The sequence below is a fragment of the Otolemur garnettii genome, unplaced genomic scaffold (assembly GCF_000181295.1).
Source record: "Otolemur garnettii isolate 467f Iridium unplaced genomic scaffold, OtoGar3 scaffold00019, whole genome shotgun sequence".
NCBI lineage: Eukaryota > Metazoa > Chordata > Mammalia > Primates > Galagidae > Otolemur > Otolemur garnettii.
In genome coordinates, this window is record NW_003852414.1 from 16,281,366 (window position 1) to 16,301,784 (window position 20,419).

The following is a 20,419-nucleotide window of genomic DNA, read 5'->3' on the forward strand; positions in this document are numbered from 1 at the left end:
AGTGTCATTTAGAAGGGGTGTTCAGCGTCACTCGGCCAGCGGGGTGGTGCATCTGAACCAGTGTCATGTAGAACGGGTGTTCAGCGTCACTCGGCCAGCGGGGTGGTGCACCTGAACCACAGTGTCATTTGGAAGGGGTGTTCAGCGTCACTCGGCCAGCGGGGTGGTGCATCTGAACCAGTGTCATTTAGAAGGGGTGTTCAGCGTCACTCGGCCAGCAGGGTGGTGCATCAGAACCACAGTGTCATTTAGAAGGGGTATTCCTGCAAAAATTCCCAGTTTGTGAGTTCCCCTGAAGAGGGTGAGGACTATTCCTTGGTGTTCTCTGTGATGGCAGAATGAGGTTCAGGCATTAACTAGTTTTCGTGTCCTCAGAGGAGCGATCCACGCTTGTCAGCTTCTTTAGGAGGTTTGTTCAGTTGTGCACACGTACTTTTACAGCTCAGGGACATAAACTTTTGCGTGTTTGGCTTGATAATATAAAATGTGCCTTATTACCGGCTTGTACTGTTTTTCCTCTAATTTGGGTGTAATTGATTATTCTCTTTGCTGACGGGAGAATGCTGTTCTGCAGTGCGTTAAGTTGGGGATATTTTTAGTTACTAAAATTACTTAAGCTGCAGAATCCTCAGGAGGCCCGTGGTGGAGTATAATAAGTCTGGACTTTGGGGCACGCGTGCTCAGTAAATGCTTGTTGACTAATCCAAAGTAGCAGTCCCATTGTGGTTTATAAAGCTGATAGTATTTGGCTTTTCTTGGGGCGGCTTCTTCGTTTGCTCTTTTATTTTGACATTGAGGAACAGGTAGAACCCTTCGAATGAGAATTTTCTTCACTGTTTCATAAACGGCATGTTTTTAAATAACCTATCACTACTGTAATTCATATTTTAATAACTCTTACAAGAGAAATTCCATAAAATCTGGGAAGCTGGTTATCACAAGTGTACTTTTGAAATTTCAAACTTTTACAGTAATTTATAGTTATGTACCTTGTGTTTTTGGCCAGAAAACGAAGGGTATTTAATCACTATAACGGCAAATGACCTTTTTTGCATATAAAATTCTGAAGAGTATAATTATTGGTATGCAAGAGTGAAAAGGTTGTTCTTCACGTGTGATCATTAAAATGGCATTGAGGGCTGCGATTCCCAATTTACTGAAAGAATTGGCATGTGTGTAATTAGTTCCCGCATTCCCTCTGCGGTGTGAATAAACTTATGTTTTCCTGCTATTGTGGCTGTGAATTAAAAAGGCTGTGTTTTTACTTCAACTATAAATGGCCCAAGTCATATTTCATATAATTACTGCAAATTTAGCTTCTTCCTACTTGCTTGATTCCAGCTAAGCGAGGGTTGAGGCCTTGGTGTCTGGTATATTCATCAACTATTAGAGCAAAGAAATGTATTCTTTCACCGTTTTTTTTTTTTTTTCTTTGCTTAAATATTTCCTCATCATATACATAACATAAGTAATCTCATGGTCATACTTTCTCAGGTTTTTCGGGATTTTTCTTGCAACTTTGTTGTAGTTGGGTAATACACTAAGTTATCTAAAAAACAAGCTAATATTAATATTCCCTACCATCCTCTATCCCTCTCTACTTTAAAAAAAAAAACAAATAATGGAAATACGTAGCATTGTAAAAATATGAACATTTTCATTTGTTATGGGAACAGACAAAAATCTGCTATTTTTAATATAAATATATCAGGCTTTTGGAAGTGCTGCTATTTGATTTATTTTGCCGTAACTCACCCCGTGTGGTGTCTTTGGGGAATTATTTGGCCTGCGGGTCAGCGACACTTTGTGGTCACTGGACACCGGCGTGGGACGGTTGGGTTGCACCTGCAGCAGCGGGAGGCCGTGTGCAGCTGTGCTGTCTGCTGTCCTGGTCCTGGCTGTGGAAGTGCCAGCTCTGAGTCTCCCTCTTCTTGTCCTTCCTGTAATTCACAATCCAGCGCTGTCTTCCCACCAAGGAGGCAAAGGCTGAACCATGAGGTTGCTTTTTTCAAAGAAGGTAGGTCTTCTGCCTTTCATCCTAGTTCTGGGAATCACCAGAGCTAAGCCAGCCTTTGGTGCTTCTGCAAAAAAGTTAGGCAGAGTGTAGCCCTAACTCCCCAGAAGTTTGGCGGAGGTGGTGGGCAGAGGTCACCTCCGGATTTCATTCCCATGCTTGTGACGGAAAACTGCCTGTGTTCAGAGCAGCTTCTGGCTTCCTGGCAGCCGTGGGCGTTCATTAACATGGTGCCTGGTCCATCGAAAAGGACCTGGCTGTGGGAGCTAACCATATGGTTCTAAAGACCAACGTGTGACCCCTCGACCCTCCCGTGGGCTGCACCCAGGCAGAATGCCCGTCCTTATGTTTTATATGATGCCTGCTGTTCCAGAGCCTGGCCATCCTCACAATTTTGTTTCTTTGCCTCGGGGACCACAAGATGCTTTGGCTCAAAAAGCCTGCAGATCAGCTGTACCCAAGCTGGTCTGTCTATGCCATCACTGCCGCCCAGTGTCCTATAGCTAGGCCTTGGTGGTCAGAGGCCCAGCAGCATAGCATGGAGACAGCTTTTTGAGGGACCACCCTTGGTCATGATGAAAGTGCTGCCAAGTCACTTAATTCAGGGGACTAGGGAATTCAGGGCTTCCTTTCCCTCAAATGATGTCCATCTGACTGAATACCAGTTTCACCTTGAAACCTACGTGGGGATGCAGAACTTGACTAGAAATGGTTTGATCTCAGGGCCCAGGGTGAGCTTATTGGCCACCTAAAGCATCTCATTAGTTTTGCTTTTCATGGCTCTCCAGGTTCAATAAGGAGTCTTGATACTTGAATAAGATCAATGACTATACCCTCATCAGCATTATTACGTAGGGTGGGAGCCATAGATATTGGATTGGTGATCTGAATGCCAGCAAGGAATTCAAAGTTTTCTAAACCAAAGTAGGTTCCCAGAACCATTAGCAGCACCAACATGCCCTGAGAACTTGTTAGAAACGCAGATTCTCCAGCACCCCCCCCCCCCCCACACACACACCCTGAATCAGAAACCCTGGAATACCCGGGCCAGTGTGTTAACAAGTCCTCCGGGAATTCTGATGTACTCCATTGCTGAGACCCACCGCCCTGGCTCAGAGCTGTCCAGTAGAACTTTCTCAACGATGGAAACTGTCCACGTCCCTGCTGCCAGTGTGGGAGCCACTAGCCATCACACTCTTAAAATTGGCTTGTGTGTGCCTGAACAGTGGGCTTGTTAATTTTATTTAATTTGATGAATTTGGGCTTAAATTCAAGCAGCTACATATAGCTAGTGGCTACCCATCAGATATCCCAGCCCCAGAGCATACCCTGCTATTCATGATCAGTGGCTAAACTCTTGTAATTCCTTAAGTTGGGGGCTGTGGAATTTTTAATTTCATGGCGTAGTCCTCCAAGTGTAAAACTCCGAGAGCTATAATAGTAGTTGATTTTGAGTCGTCTTTTGGAGGGGCAGCGCTTTGCTAGGGGCCAGTGGGTTGAAGGAAGCCTATTCTTCATTTTGAGGGGAATGTGCTTCATCACTGCCGCGCCTGGTGACTTCCGCCTGTTGTGCTTGTAACTGACGATGGTGGACAGGTCTTCCTAGAAAGATAAAGCTTTTGCTGTGGCCAGTTCCTTGCATTTGGAGCTCTGGTTTATCCAGCTGGTCCAGCAAGGTGGACAGGCGGACCTGCTTCTTTCCTGAGGGAGCTTTCAAAAGAGATGCTTGTCAGCCCTTCTTATGGAATCTTCCAGAAATGTGATAAATTGATGAAGTCTGGGCCAGCACATCTAAGAGACAAAACTCTAGACTTACATTCTGATTTTTCAATTTAGTAGGACTTAAAAGAACACAGGGCTGTGCTGGGCTTGTAGGTGTGAACTGTGACCACTGGAGACCAGTCTCTGGGGTGACAGGACCACATCTTTGAGCATCTCCCAAGGTCATCTGACCCTGCAGCTACAGCAGAACGTGACATTCAGGAGCCAGGGAACACTTGAGTGGAGTTAGGGACCGTTCCCCCAGATCTGACAACTGTAGTCTCCAAATTAAAGCAGCCATCATGGGCTATGCAGAAAATGATATTTAATTTTCTGTCAGAGCGAAGTTCTACATGACTGAGCTTCCTAATTGACGGCCCCATTTGCTGAATTATTTAAGTCCCTATCATTGATTTTCATAATCCATCTCCTCTTAGAATCATACAATGTTAAAGTAAAATAGAAGAGAACCAAGAAGTGGTCGTAATCCAGTCTTCTCATTTCACATGTGAAACGGAGGTCCAGAGAGGTTGTGGGTTGAGTAAGGACACACACAGCAGTGGAGGGCCGAATTAGGAGGAGCCTGAGGTCGTGTGACTGTCAGTCACAGACCAAGGCTCCTGTGGTCATGCACCACCTCGCTCTTTGGTTTCTTTTGTGTGCTCAGCTCCTTGTAATCTCTAAACATGTTTCTACAGCAGGAATCCTAGGTCAGAAGCCAGACAGATTCACGAAAAAGGAACATTGCACACACACAACAATAAGAAATATATTAGCGCTCACTCTTCATTAATAGTTACATTCAGAAATGCTGCTTCTTGCTCGTGTGTCATGAAGATATCTGAAAAATTCCCATAAAATGTTTTAACCAGTGAAAATTGTAGCTGCCCTTTTTGGGATAGATAAAATTGTTCATGCCGTGTAAGTGTATGATTTGATCATTGCATAATTCTTAGTGTTCAGATTTTTTTTCTGGACACTTGTGTTGGATTAATTTGTTTTTCCAAGTACAAGGCTTGTTTCAGTTGATTGACTTTGATGCCCTTTCTTTTGTAACTTACTTTCTTTAAATAGCATGCCTTTCCTACTTTATACCCCAAACATGAAAATGCCAGGTGCTGAGAGTGCAATGCTGTGTACATAGTAAGCACTGTCTGAATACCAGTGGAAAGAGTGAATGCTGTCCCGTCTGGACGAGTCCAAATATTAATTCCTTTCAATTTTTAGTATGGTTGGGAAGGATTCCATATTTTAAGGAGAATGTTAGCGATATGAGCAGTGTAGTTGGGTTCCCCCCTCTAGCTTGAATGGAATCTTAAACAAAAAATTCACATGCACATTCGAAGGCTGGGAGAGGTTTCCTGAATTGAATATGGGGTTATTGTTTGTGCCCACAAAACAAAGCCCTAAATCACATTTAGCATAATTTGTGGTTTTAAATTGGACTGATTTAGCAAGGAGAGTGAAATAATCTCTCATCCTGTCAGAATGGCGCTACCTCTAGACCGGCATTTAATTGCATTGGCAGAGTAACTTTGGGAAGGAGGCAGTAATTCTGGCTGCATTATTCTTGGTTTGTGGCTAAATTGAGATCATCATTTTCTCCTGGTTTCACTAACTTTCTTTATTGCTCTTCAAACTAATCAGATGAAGGCTTAATGGTACCTGGAGGGGCAGGGTGAGGTCTGTGGGCAGCAGCCCCTTCTCTCTGTGATCAGGGGAGGGAACAGCGACAGATGGCTCCGGGCATCTCAGAAGGCACAGCCTGGTGATTTTCTTGGTGGTCATTTACACAAAGCGGATATCACTTATTTGCATAAAAGTACATTATTGACCATGCACCTGAAAATGTGCTCTTGGAGCTCCTTGTGCAGGTAGAGTTCACATGCATTCAGGCTGGTATCCCAGAGTGCAGGGTAATTCCCAGCTGCCTGGATTATCCTATGAAAATCTGTCCTGTTGTCTCAGCCACTTCAGAAGCTAATCCACGGCCCAGTCCACAGACCACTTCCCCCTGCTCCCGTGTCCTAGCACAGAAAGATCCATGTTCTTTACAACCCCTTCCTCCACTGAAAGCATTTCTCTTACCTTCTACCAAGCCTTTCCTCTGAAAGCAATCAGGTCAGCGCTGCCTTAGACCAGTGACTTTCAATTGCTGTGCCGTGAGAGGCTTTTAGGTGTGCCACCAAAATTTTTAAAGATCTTAATTAAATTACTTTCAAAAGAAGCTCAAAGCGTGGTTAAGTGTATTCTTTTTTTCTTTTTTTTTTTTTGATCAACATAATTTAAGTGTGCCAGAGAAGTTTTAACTAGAGGTCCAAGGGTGCTGTGAGATAAAAAAGGTTGGAAACACTGCCCTGGACATTTCAGAGAGCTGAAAATGACGACTCAGAGCTGTCACGAGCAGTGCGCCTGTCCTTTTTACTCTTGGTGCCCTGGATGCTGTCTTCTGGAGTTCTTGGAAAGGCTGTCTCCTTAAATATTTTAGGTGTATGTTTGGCATTTTACACACACCTTTCTTTGTAGAGGTTCTAAGCACAGGTATTCCTGGTTCTGATTATAGGCAGCAGGTTTTCCCAGCCTTCTGGGGCTCCCCTGGAGGAAGCAAGTGGGATGGAAGTAAACAGCACTGCCCGATGGGACACCATGTTATCTTGTGTCGCACTCAGGGCCTCCGTCCGTGTTCTTAGTTACCCAGGTAGTCTTGGCATTAGAGTCGGCATGAACCGTGGACAGGCTAATGTTTGTAGAAAGGTTGAATAGCAAATGGGGTAGATGAATCACAAGCTACCCAGAGTCTATCACCAGTTTTAGAGTTCATACTTTTGAGATAAAGATGCCTTCAGCTTTTTAATTTATTGGCGCATACTCTAGGGAAGGAGGAACTTTTGGGGTCCCCGGTGGTCGGTTTATTTTCACCGTTGATCTACATTCTAGTATTCAGAGCATGCCACTGAGCCGGCTTTTTGTATTTCTATATAATAACAGTATATTGATCTGTTGCTAATCTGATGTAACCTTTGTGTATGTGTGTGTGTACCTGTATTGATCAAGGTGTATTTCTCCAGAGGCCAAAATCACAAACGAGGCAGGTCAAATATTTCATCATTTAAGGTTGAGCTTAAGTGGTTGTGATTTGATGCAGTGTTGAGAGAGGACAGCGCTTCAGAAATAGGATTAAGCAGCTTGATCGTCCTGTCACACGACAAGGCGTTTGGATTTGTCCTTATGGTGGAGAAGCCCAGAAACCAGTTGCACTTATTAGCCATTATATGACAACTATCTGCCTGGTAATATCCGCTTTTATGGGCTGTCTGTGTTCTCTTTTGCCCCTTTTAACTTCCTGCTTCCCTCCTCATTGTCCATTTGAACCAAACTTTGTGAAACATTTACCTAATGGTCCAAGAAGCAGCCTTACTCCTACTCAGTGGACAGTTACTATGGAAAACCCAAGTTAAGATCTGTATGTGAATTAGATGGTTATATCGGACTTTTAATAGCCTCTATTTTCTTTGAAAGAAAAACAAAATGTGTTGCTGGCATTCCTTGCTAGGAGGGAGGTTTCTGGATTCACGTTCAGCATTTTTGTCTCCATAGCTGTGCCACCGAACATCGCAGAACTGAAGAATTTGGAAGTGCTCAACTTCTTTAATAACCAGATTGAGGAGCTCCCCACGCAGATCAGCAGCCTTCAAAAACTAAAGCACCTGAACCTTGGGTGAGTCTTGGCAGAGGGATGAGAGCGGATGGGGGTGTGGGGTGTGTCTAAGAGCGGGATCCATTTATGTTATCGCAGGGGAGAAGCGGATTTCTAATTTCTTTTTATGTTTTAGGTTTTAAAAAAAGTTTTATTGTTTTAATATTGCCTTTCAATGGCCTACATTAGTACTTATCTATCTGAGAGCTAATTGAGATGCTGATTGTTGGCACAGTAAGGGAGGTTTTTACTGTATTTTGTTTCCAGTACAATTTTATTTTGGTTATGTTGACCGAGGAGGGACTTATTTGCATGGCATTAACTGTTCAAACAAGTTGTAATAGGGTCGATTTTTCTCTGTGTTATTAAATAGAAGAATTTTGCAAAGCGTCTTTTTTTTTTTTCCCACGGAGGGGAGGATATATCCCCTAACATTGCCTCTTTCCTTCTTCTGATTCTTTTATGTAGTTGGGTTGATAATCCTGTGTCTGTCCTTATGTAACGATGAAGAGTTTCCATTCAGCTGAGTTTGCGGAACCAAGGAGCAGTGAATAATAATAATACCTTGCCCTCCTCTGTTGCTTCGTGGTTTTAAAAGTCTTTGTGCTGGTATTTGGCCCTCTCAACGTTTGTGGGGTATAAAGGGCAGGCTTTAGTGCTTTAATTTCAAAGAGAGAAAGGCAACCCCTTTCCAAGGGGTTAAGTGACTTGCTCCCAAGGTCAGTGGCCAAGCCGAGGGGAGAGGCCATTGCTCTGGGTCTGCACATTCTCCATCAGACCCCGAGACCTCAGCCAACATGTTGGCTTCTGAATTCCATCTTCATTCCCAGAAGAAGCTTCCCACATGTGCGTTACTCTCTGTGCAGAGTAATATGTTCATTAAATCGTGGCTGCTAAGTGTTCTAGTTAAGTTGGTGATTTACGTGGAGTTGCAGTAGAAGCTGGCCAGGTATTTGTCAATTTAATAGGAAGCCATCATGAAAAGAATCTCCCATTCACGACGTGATATTTACTTCATCCCTTGCACAGGGAGAACAGTCAGACCACTGACTGTTTTGAAGTTTTTATTCTGAAGTTTGCCCTGGCTAAGAGATCATCTTTGTAAGAACTGGGAACATCCTTTTTTTCTCATGCCTGAGGAAAGAGGACTTTAACGGAGGGAGAAACATCACTTAGATAAGTTTTATTTCTCCCTACAACTTGGGAGACGGTTTACCCATCTGGCAAAGTGGGAAAGAAAGGATTCTACGTATGTATCTTGGTTTTCAAGATTATTAAGTTCTAATATTTAATTGGTATATAAGAAAGAAGTTAAAACTATATATACACACACATACGTGTATATGTAGACATATACATATAAGTCTTATTGTTAATTTCCTCATTTATTAAATGAGTGAGATACATTATTTATTTATGTATTTCACTAGGAATAGCTCCTGGTCCATGCTAAGTGTTACCTATTACCATCATCAACATTGTTTTGTTTATTTTTTTCATTTATTTCTATGTCAGAAACCTTGCTGGCATCGGGCATCAACAGTGTATGTCATGGTTGGTCCCTGGCCTTAGGTATGGGAGGGCTGGCTGTCCATGAGCAGGACCAGCCTGTTGGGATCACTGACACTGACTTTGTAGCAGCACCTGAGCCTACAGGTGAGGTTCTCAGGAGGACACACACACGGGGTAGCCTTTGAGCCAAGACTTAATGCATGAGAAAGAATTTCTCAGACTTACAAGTCACAGAACGGTATCTCAGGTTGAGAGAATGACAGAAGCTTGGAGCTCTGCAATTTCTGGACATTGTAGGGTTTTTGACCTTGTTCAGTGTAAAGTGCGAGGCAGGGAACATTAAGGTAAGAAGCAAGGCTAGGCAGGGAGTGCATGTCTGCTGTTCATTTAATGGGACTTGGTTCCCAGCTGTGCGCAGGACATTGTTCTAGGCACTGGCCATCAGCCCCTATGGAACTTGTGTTACAGTTGGGAAAACCCCCTATAAATGTTTATAGCCATGGCAGAGAGTCAGAGTGCTAATTTACTTGTGTGCTAAGTCAGTTACGGAGACCCTATTTTTATCCTACTGGCCACTGAAGATGTGCACAGCAGAGAAGGTCCGATTTTCATAGGAAAGATCAGTGTGGAGAAGGGGATGGAGAGAGGGAGGTAGACGCAAGGTCAGGACACCAGTGAGAATTCTGGATTTGTCTTTCAAGTGAACTAGGAATATATAGGAGGTAAAATTGACCAGACAGTAACTGATGGGATGACATTGAAATTTCTGTGTCCAGTGGCTGAAATGAAAATACAGACAGAGACAGGTTTGGGAAGAAGATAACGAATTCAGGTTTGGTTCAGTTTAGGACAAAGTTGTCAGCTTTTTTTCATGGAATGCATCTTAGCTGCCTTCGTGTTCTCTTTGGTGTTGTTTGCATTCTGGGCTCTCCATGTTTCGTTGACCGTATAAAGCTTTCTGTATTTAATTATATAGCTACATAGATGGGCTTGTCAAAAGTTTGGATAAAATTTCTAGTTCTTTGGGAAAGGAATTAAGATGGTTTGCGATAAAGGGTACATCTGTCCTCAGATGTATGTACTGTACTTGTACGTTGTCAAGAGTTACATGTTCATAGCAAGGGCGCCTTAGAATAAGCAGCCAGAATAAAAATATATACATAGGAGTCCGTCCGTGAAGCAGAGATGTCAGGCTACCCGTATGCATGATCCCAAAGGCAAGCTCACCCAGAACTTGCTTTTGAAGTTTCATCGAGTATTTGCTATTTATTCTAATGACTGTAAGACCTGAAAGAATTTTTGGTTCCCTGAATAAATACAAGATTAGGTTCTTAATTCCTTAAATACGGTTTATTTTATATTTCCCCAAAATTGTAAATCCATGTAGATTCTCATCTTCGTAATTATTTCTGGGAACACCATGCCAAACTATTTGGGCATAGCTTTTTTTGACCTAGAGTGTTGCTGGAGATTAGCTCATGAACACACAGATGATTTCCTTAAGTACTGTGCGTAGTATTAGCGGAGTTTGATATATTTACATTTTATGTATTTGTTTGTTTTGGCTAAGTGAGTAGTCTCACTGTGGTTGTGAGAAAAATCTGTACTTAGAGCTAGGAAGGTTTTGTGGAAGCAGATTACCTGCAGAGAACATGTCCAAAGGGGAGGCATCAGTACAGGCCTTCCCGTGCGTTTGAAGAAGAGAAGGAAAAAGGAGGCCCAGTCGCCTTGGACCATCTAGTTCAGTGATGTTCACCAGCGTTCCGTGAGAGGATCTTAGGCATGCTGCAACAGTTTTTAAAGATCATTAATTAAATCATTTTTGAAAGGAGTTCAAAGCACAGTAACTATATTCTTTTTTTTTTTTTCACTCTTTTTTTTGATAAACATAATGAAAGTATCCCATGGAAGTTTAATTGTAGGTTTACGTGTGTGGTGAAATTAAAAATGTTGAAAAACACCAATCTGGTTTCATACATTTCTCCATCATATACAAGCATTTGTTTCCAATGCACATTTGGAAAATCTTCACATGGAAACTAAAGAATTTATACTGTTTGGCAAAGTTGAGCGCTAAGCGGCTTCTTATTTAAACACCTGAAGTGATCGGAGATTGAGCTGGTGTAGCACGAGCAGATAAACCCCACTCACTACTTTATGCTGTCCAGACTGGCCTTCTCGTAGGAAAGCTTGCCTGCTTGAGGCTGATTCAAAATTTTTCTCAAACCCTTTGAAATATAATTGTAGGCCAGGCATGGTGGCTCACACCTTTAACCCAGCACTCTGGGAAGCCCAGGTGGGTGGATCGCGTGAGCTCAGGAATTCAAGACCAGCCTGAGCAAGAGCAAGACCCCGTCTCTACTGAAAATAGAATAACTAGCTGGGTATTGTGGCTGGCACCTATAGTCTCAGCTACTTGGGAGGCTGAGGCAAGAGGATCGCCTGAGCCTTGGAGTTTGAGGTTGCTGTGAGCTAGGGTGATGCCATGACACTCTAGCCCAGGGGATAGAGTGAGACCCTGTCTCGAAAAAGAAAATTATATACAGTTATCCAAATTCTTTTAGAATTTTTTTAGTTCATACTATCCAAAATGGCCTTCTCCTAAGGCAAGCTTGCTTATTCAGGGCTGACTCAAAATTTCTCTCAAACCCTTTGAAATAATTGTTGCACTAGCTCCTCTCATTTCTTGAGACACCACCTGGGAGCCATGGAAGGTGTTAGGTGCCTTTCAGGGGCTTTGTCCCTCAGCCTCCCAGTAATCCTGCCCTGAAAGCAGTTCAGGGCCTCTTTTTGCAGTTAAGGAAATTGGATCTCAGAGAAGCTGAATAACTTTGCCAAGGTCACCCAGCAAGCAGGGTGGAGCTGGACTTGTCACCTTGCTGTGTTACACTTTCCAGCTCTACTCTTTCACTGCCTCACTGTAACCTCTCCTGGAAACCTCAAACATTCCTGCTGTCCGAGTGTAGCCTTGAGAACACACGCGGAGAGGTGGGTAGGGAGAGATGGACGTTAGCACCCATCGTGAGGGAGCTAGCCTATTCCATCTTTGATTCCGCAGAGAGAGACGTGGCTGGCTCACCACACTCGTGGGCTGATGTTCGGAGGAAGAGCCAGGCATCTCCACAGCGCCTCACCTCCTTGGTACCTGGGGCTGGCTGTAACTTGCAGTTCTTCTGGACTTTATGAAGCATTTGTCTAAGTAAGGGCTTCCTGCTTGCCTGCCAGGTTAGCAGGCTGACTGCTGTTACCACTGTCAGCTATAGCGGGGACTCAGCTATGTTCCTCATATATTATGGGTGTTGCTTTATCACTCAGAGTAAAAAGAACATTCAGTTAGATAGGTTCTTGTCACCAGGAACTAGATAGGCTGGTGCTTGCTCTAGGCTGGAAATTGGGTGGAGCATCCATTCCTTAAATGAGATGCCTCTTCCCTTTCAGGGTCTCTAACCATGGATTTCCCATACCTGCTAGAGCAAAAGTATAGTTCTGTATTTGGAAAGAAAAACTTTTAAGTATCAGCAATCTTCAAAACTAGATAACTTAAAGCAGTATTTAAAGATAGCAACTCATGTGTGCTTCTGTGCCTTTCTTACTAGCTCTGATTTTCTTTCAATTTGCGCAGGATCCTAACAGAGTCCAGGGGTTAGGAGTGGCTTTGGTTCTGGGAGGTGCAAGGAGCTCTCAGACACCTGTCACCTTCAGTGGCAGTCAGAAGTCCTTGGTCTTTAACCTCTCTTAAGCTGTTTTCTCATCTCAACACAGAAGTAATTACAAGCTCTCTCTTGCCTGTATTACAAGGTAGTGTTAGTGAAAAGTGAAATAAATACGTGTTATAAATGTGCTTCACAAATGTGGGTTCATGGCATCTGTGAATAATCGTTGTCATCACTGCAATAAATAGTCCAGGAGGTCATTTTGCTGGGTGTAAAGTCAGTCTGGGGCTTTTTCTCCCTGAGAGGTGGAAATCCACCCTCCGCTCTTGGTTTCCTCCTCCGCTGACAGCTGTTTCCTGTGCCTGCTAGGAGTAGATGGGACTGTGTCTGTTATGAAAAGAATCGATGCTCAGAATGGTTTTTAGCATCACAGTCCCTTCCACCTTTCAATATCTGTCAACTTCCATTAAATTTTTTTAATTGGCTTTTAAGTATGCTCAAAGAAAACTGCCTTAAGAAAAATGAAGGTCTTGAAGAAAAGGATGAAAGATAGTAATAGAAAAAAATTCCTTTCGACTTCATTGGGGAGAGAGAGAAGAACCCTTGGTCAACTGGGCAGGTTAGGGACGCTGATCTCCAGGGCACTGTAAAATCCACATGAAACTATCGACTCCCCCAAAACTTAATTAGTAACAGCCTACTGTTGGCGGGAATCCTTACCAATAGCATAATAGTTGATGAACAAATATTTTGGTTGCTATATGTATTTTAGACTGTATTCTTAGAATAAAGTAGGCTAGAGGAAAAATGGCATTAAGAAAAACATAAGGAAAAGAGAAGGTATTTACTGTTCTGTAAGTGGAGTTGAGTCTCCTGAAAGGTCTGTGCCCTCACCACCATCAGATTGAGTAGGCTGAGGAAGAGAAGGGGCCGGTCTCACTGTCTGAGGGTGGCAGAGAAGTGGACATGTGGTTTAAACCATGTCGCTCAAGGGTCAGCTGCATAACTTTTTAAAATTTTCAATTGTGGTAAAATAGATAAAACATGAAATTTGCTGTCTTCACAGTTTCGTAGTATATAGTTCAGTGGTGTTAAGTGTACTCACGTCACTGTGCAACCGATCTTCATAATTTTCTCAGCAGCCTCAGTATGGCGTCTAAAATGCGGTTGTTGGGTAACGACTTGGATTTTTCTCTCCTCACCCGCAGCATGAACAGGCTGAACACGCTGCCCCGAGGGTTCGGGTCTCTACCAGCTCTTGAGGTTCTGGACTTGACCTACAACAACTTAAATGAAAATTCTCTGCCTGGGAACTTCTTCTACCTTAGTAAGAAACTTTTAATTCTATAAATCTCCTTAACATGGTGCTTGGCGTTCTAAGAGTGAAATTTATTTGCCGGGGCCCGAACTCCAAGAGAAATTATTGGACATATATATTTTTTTCTTCACAGATTTCCTTTTGAATATTTCTTCATAGCTCAGCAGTCTGTATTTTTGATATATAGTTATGTGACACCTCTGGGCTGAAGTAGACTTAATGTCATATTAACTTTCTGAGAGAGATTATGTAGCTAAATGAGATCAAGTCTCACATTTAGCTAAGAGACTTGACTTTCTTTTTAAAAAGCATGCTGAAAAGAATAAAAAAAAAATTGTGTCTTCCCATGTTGCTTTTAATTCTTTGTAGGATATTTGCCCAACACATTCCAATCAATTATTTATGAAGATATTCATTAATAAACCACTAACAGAATTTTTTAAATTGCCAGCCAGAATTCTCATTTTAAATTTAAATAATATCCTTATTGGTGTATTTCTGCACGACACAGTCAAACATTTAAGGAATTATTAGCCACAGGTGAACCCACCTTCTCCTTTAGATGCAAACAAATTTCTTTTGGCAGGGGCTCCTAAAAATTAGGAAAAAAATGACTTTCTGGGGACTCGTAAAATATTTAGGAAAAAGTTTGCCTCCATTAAATGAATGTTTTACTTCTCTAAATGGTGACATTAATGGCATCCAGAAAATCTGAATTTTCTGAGCTAGTCTCTAAAATTTCATTTGTTTTTAACCTTGGGCGCAGTGTCTCTCAGACTTTCTCAAGCACATGAAACCAACTAAAATACTTTGCTGGGCCTTGGAGGAACTGGCTTTTGTTACATTGTTATCCTTTAAGTGCTTGCCAGTTTTAAAACATGAGAATGTAATTAAATACCTGTAAACAGATTAAATAATTACACTTCTAATGTAATTAGAATACACTTCTAATAAAGTGTATTTTAATTACACTTCCCCTTTTTGATTGAAGATAAAAAAGGTGCCCCTAAGATTTTAGCTCTCAGTAGTTTGGGGTCGGACCATCATCCTGTAATACTGCAAATCGGTTTCAGATCACTGATGTGCTTGCTTTAGGTTTAACTCTGTTAATTTCGTGTCATTGTTTTATGCCCTTTGTCTTCATTTATTTTTGTCCTACAGCTATAGAAAGTAGTGATAATTATTAGTCTGATTATGGAACCCGTGAACTGAAGTTAAAGCCTTTATCACCAAAAGCCTTCTATTTATTTTTAATACAGCTCTATTTACATAAGAAAAGTTCTTTTTTCACATGGTTCAGTTTCCATGAAAGAGCCTTTTGCTCTAGGTATCAACATAAGTGGTACTGGTGGTTTTCTTTGTTTTACTTTGAATGCAAATGGAGTAATACAGGCGAATCAGAAGTCATAGAGAAAAATAGCTGTCTTCTTTGAAAATGCTTTGAAACTCTGTGTTGAAAACTACTGGTGCCCACAGTTGCTAATTGTGTCCGTCTTCTTAGACATACACGTGTTCCCCAACACCCCAGCCACACAGTAAGCCAGTAAATCTAGGTTTGACCTGCTTGTTATTATTGGGAGTCCTAGGTATGTCATGGGCTTTTCACCACGCCGGGGTTATTAATCAAAGCTGACTCCTGGTATTGATCAGACCTCAAATGGTTGGGTTCCATGCCACCCTGTTTATACATCGCTGTTTAATTTGCAGCCACCCTGCGCGCACTCTATCTAAGTGACAACGATTTTGAAATCCTGCCGCCAGATATTGGGAAGCTCACAAAGTTGCAGATAGTAAGTAATTTATCTAAATTCTTAGAAAATCAATTCACTTCTCCAGCCCTTGTAAGCGTAGAATCAAGTCAATTTGAGCAGGAGTAAGGTTTGTTTCGCAGGAATAAAGCCCTACTCCTGATAGTGTCTCTTGTTTGTCCGCAGACACTTGTAAATAAAGGGGAAAGATTGAACGCAGTAGAAGAAAAGTGGGGGTAGGATAGGACGGGAGTTTCTGGGGAGCGCCTTTTGGTGTGAAAGTATTTTGACAACTCCTTGTTTTCTTGTGCTTAGCTCAGCCTGAGGGATAATGACCTGATCGGGCTGCCTAAGGAAATAGGGGAGCTCACGCAGCTTAAGGAACTCCACATTCAGGGGAACCGTCTGACTGTTCTGCCCCCCGAACTAGGTAAGGTTGCCGAAGAATGAACTTAGCTCTGGGTTTAATTAGTAATAATTATCCAGTGTCGCAATTCTGAACCATCTCTCGCTTCTTCCTGGCAAATACTTTCCACCTAGACACCCAGTTCTGATCATTTTATGATCATTTGTCGTTGATCAGAGTCCAGCTGTGAGGTTTTCACCTTCCCTCAATCCAGGTTCTGCGTCAGTAGGGTCTAGAGCAGCTGTTCTTATTTATTTTTAATACATAAAAATGTATTATGTACATTTAATACTATAACTGTATTAAAGGATCATGACATTAGGAAGGCCACTGGTCTAGAGTCTCAGCATCTGCTGATGAAAGATGACTCAGCTCCCTGCATGAGGTAGTAGTAGAAAGAGGCTGGGATTAGTAGTGAAGGGGTTATCCACGGCTCCTCATTTGCTAGCTAGATGAGCTCTCTGGGTCCTGGTTGGGTTATTAATAACTTTTATCAAAGTATTAATCTTTTTTTTTTTTTAAACCGAGTCTCAAGCTGTCGCCCTGGGTAGAGTGCTGTGGTGTCACAGCTCACAGCAACCTCAGACTCTTGGGCTTAAGTGATTCTCTTGCCTCAGCCCTCCAAGTAGCTGAGACTACAGGCGCCTGCCACATGCCTGTCTATTTTTTTGTTGTAGTTGTTGTTTAGCAGGCCCAGGTTGGGTTCAAACCCACTAGCACCAGTGTATGTGGCCAGCGCCCTTCCCACTGAGCTATGGGTGCCACCAATCTTTTTTACTTTTTTGATACTTCTTTCTGTTTTTAAATTTCAGGTTAATGTGAGGGTATAAGCAACTGGGTTTAATATTTGCATTAGAGTCCCTCTTGCAGTTGTGTCATCAACCCAAGAGGTGTGCCATGTACCCTTACATTGTGCCCATTAGGTGGGAGCACACCCATCCCCCTCCACCTCCCTCTTCCCCCATCACCTCTTCCCCTCCCCCCATCTTGAATTGGATTGAGTTTTTCTCTCATGTGGCGTGTATTAGATCATCTTTCCACATCAGTGTTTAGTACACTGGATACTTGCATTTCCATTCTTGTGATACTTCACTAAGAAGAATATGTTTCAACTTTATCCAGGTTAATACGTAGACAAAGCATCAGTCTTAATTTTTTTAAATTTACCCTTAAAAATGTTTACCAGATAGTTAGAGTGTTTGTTATGGCTGCTTGAAAATCCCTTTTGCAGATATGCATGTGGTCCTCTTCTGATCTCATGTCCCCTGGCAGTTGTTAAATCTGCTCTTGCTGGGAATTCCTTGGGCCTGCTCCCAGCAACTGAATCCCAGTTCTCTGCCCAGTTATCCTCATGGCCCAGGGAGGGCTTCTGGGACCCCCTTATAAATAACCTCAAGACCAGTGATTCTATTTCTGTTTCATGCTGCTGCTGAAGGTTCATGAGGTCCCTCATCTTTTTCTTGTTGAGACTTTCTGTATCCTTTAATTTCTTCTGTTCTTTGAATGGTGTGGGTTTCTTTCTTTCTTTCTTTCTTTCTTTTTTTTATAATTTCTTTTGCTTTTTTGCATCCTTGCTCTAAAAGACTGTAATTAGAAAAAATACATTTAGCCCCTAGTTCTCAACGAGTCTAGTAGTTTTAAAGAGGCCAGTTATTATAAATTAGGAGGCAAGCACCATGAAGGCAGAGGGGGCTTTTCTGTTTGTTCCCTGCTAAGCCCCCACGTTCAGTGTGTACCAGGCATGTGGTAGGGGTACGAATGGGGCACGTGGTAGTGAATGAATGAAAGAGAGGAAGGCTTTGGGTAGCAAGAGGTTTAAGGAGATTACAAGCAGGCAGAATTTGACTAGTGCCCAGAATAACCCTGTAGGAGAACACAGGTACAGAAAAATCCTGCCAGCACAGAGAGTTCTGGCAGGCAGACCAGTATAAAGGGGAACATTCCTGTGATTTCACGGAGCAGAGGTCAAGTTGCACCTCCACTTTTCCCATCTCCTGTAACTCCTTTGTTGGTGTAAAAGGCTGGAGGTGGTCATTTTAATGTATGTAAGGGCTGAGGTTATTTTATGACATCTAAGCCCCTCCTCTTCACTGAAGTTCAAGTACAGGAGCAAGAAAAGGTTTTTGCAAAAATTTTCGGGGCAAAAAAATTCTTGTCTAAGGGAAGATTTTTGTGTGGTGGTGATGGTTAACCATGAATGTTAGCCTTAGTAATTCTTGGAGAGCTTTTGCTGACTATAAATACCTCCCCAACCTACTGAATCAAGATCTCTATGGGTGAGACAGGTTCTTGTGTGGTCTGATAAAACCCACTTAATACTACTGATGTGCATCCAGGGTTAAGGTGCGCTCAGTAGAAACAAGAAAATGAATATGTATTTTGTTGTTTTATTTTATTTCATTTATTTGACAATGAGGCAATGTAGGATATCATATTAAACAATTATATTAACAGCTACTCATTTGTTACAAAAAAACCTAGTGTACCTAAGCATGCCTGTTCATATATGTTTTAAAATCTTACTCATTTCACTATCCTGGTTAAATACTTCATAGAGTCATATTTGTCTGACATTTCTGTTAAGCAACTCTCCGATAATCAATTGTGTGTGCATGTGTGTTTTATTTAGGAGTAGAAGGATAAAGGCTTTAAATGGCTTGCCTTTTGCTGGCCATACATAGAAAAGCATAGTTTTAATATCTACCTGGTGGCTGTTTTGCCTAATTGCAGGCAGACACTTAGTTGGAAATAAATGATAAACCTTTGAGAGTCTATGTTACAAATCTAAGCTCAAGAGGCAGAGAAATGCATTGTTTATCTTTGAACACTATTTTTTTTTTGAAGTTAAGAATAATATAATACACTAATAGCTATTGTGATGATAGCTACTGCGTATTAAGGCTTTGTGTGCAAGGCATTCTGATGAGCTTTTTCCCAGTAGTATCACTGTAATTGTCATAAGAATTGTAAGCAGATTTTTTAGAGGTGAGGAACCTGAGGCTTGGAGCGGTGACGTGTCTGCAGGAACACAGCTAGTGAGTCCCAGAGGTGAGATTTGGACCTGACAGTTCAGTACACCTTACTGGTGTACTCCTTCCACCTACAGGCCAGTGAGAGGAATCCTAGAATGTGGTTTTCAAGTTTGAACAAAACACAACATCCCCCAAAGTGGCAAGAGGAGAGATGACACTGCATGGTCAGTTGCCTGGTGGGCTTTTCCGGTGTACACGTATGAGCAAGGCGGAAATAACCCTTTGCACATTGCAGCTGAGATGGCCTCTGTAAAGGGAATTGCGATTCCACTGTTCCATTCCAAGCCAGGTGTATTATCCCTGTGGTTCTTTCCCCCTAGTAAACAGGCACCACGTTGGCAATGGCTTTTGTTTGTCTAAGTACCAGTTCTGAAGGTGACCATCTGGAGGCTGCTTCCGGCTGGCTGATGAGCAGTGCCGGGGCCTGATGTACTTGAAGCTTATTATAACTGTCCCCGCAGCACCCGCTGGCTGCAGGTTGCTCCTGGGCCCGTTGTAAAGTGTGGCTGGTGATCTCTCCTCTGTATATATGGTTTTTGCACATATGAGTATACAAGATAAATGCTTTCGAGATTTCTGTGAAATTTCCTTTCAAAATGAATCCAGAATTCATTGGTGCAAGTATTTCAGCCAAGCAAGGGACTCCAGAAGAGTGCTAACTTGTCAGATTTTAGGATATGGAGCAACAGCAAAATAAAAGTCTGGGGCCTTGGTTGGAGTTTTGATACGCAGTTGCATTACTTTCCTGCTATACATTCTTGAATAAATTATTTAAACAGTTATATCTGCTTCTTGAACAGTAATGCCCTTCATTTCATATTAGTGCCTATACCTATAGAAAATAAGATGTAAGTTGGGTCTGTCAGTTTTCCATTCCTTTATTTAGTGATTCATTCAGATTTTATTAAGTTCCTTCCTACTTTAGGCCAGGTCTGGAGTCCAAGGAACTTACTTTTCCAATAATGTAGAATTTACTTCCTCAACAACTGTTTATTGACTCCCTTGTCATGTATTTGCTGGAGATTATGACAAGAGGCAGAACACTCCTTAAGCAGCGGCCATCTCATCCTGGAGTGGGGATGAGACGAAAGAGAGAGGGGTGGGAGAGAGGGTATAAATGAGAATGAACGGACGCAGGGTGTTAAGCGGTTTAGGAACAGTGAGCCAGCTGCCAGCGGGGCTGCCGTAGGGGCGACCAGAGGAAGCCTCACTCACGGGGCTCCCGTAGGGGCGACCAGAGGAAGCCTCACTCACGGGGCTCCCGTAGGGGCGACCAGA

At 42.4% G+C, this 20,419-nt stretch overlaps 1 protein-coding gene across 3 annotated transcripts in view; it reads left to right on the top strand.

Annotated features, from left to right (window-relative positions):
* The window catches only part of RSU1 (Ras suppressor protein 1), a 269,357-nt gene that overhangs the window by 36,006 nt on the left and 212,932 nt on the right, over positions 1 to 20,419 (top strand). For all 3 annotated transcript variants that reach the window (XM_023511371.1, XM_003786787.3, XM_023511370.1), the window contains 4 exons: positions 7,373 to 7,493; positions 13,846 to 13,964; positions 15,663 to 15,745; positions 16,019 to 16,133. In XM_023511371.1, coding sequence (XP_023367139.1) covers positions 7,373 to 7,493; positions 13,846 to 13,964; positions 15,663 to 15,745; positions 16,019 to 16,133 — 438 coding nt within the window. The remainder of the gene's footprint in view (positions 1 to 7,372; positions 7,494 to 13,845; positions 13,965 to 15,662; positions 15,746 to 16,018; positions 16,134 to 20,419) is intronic.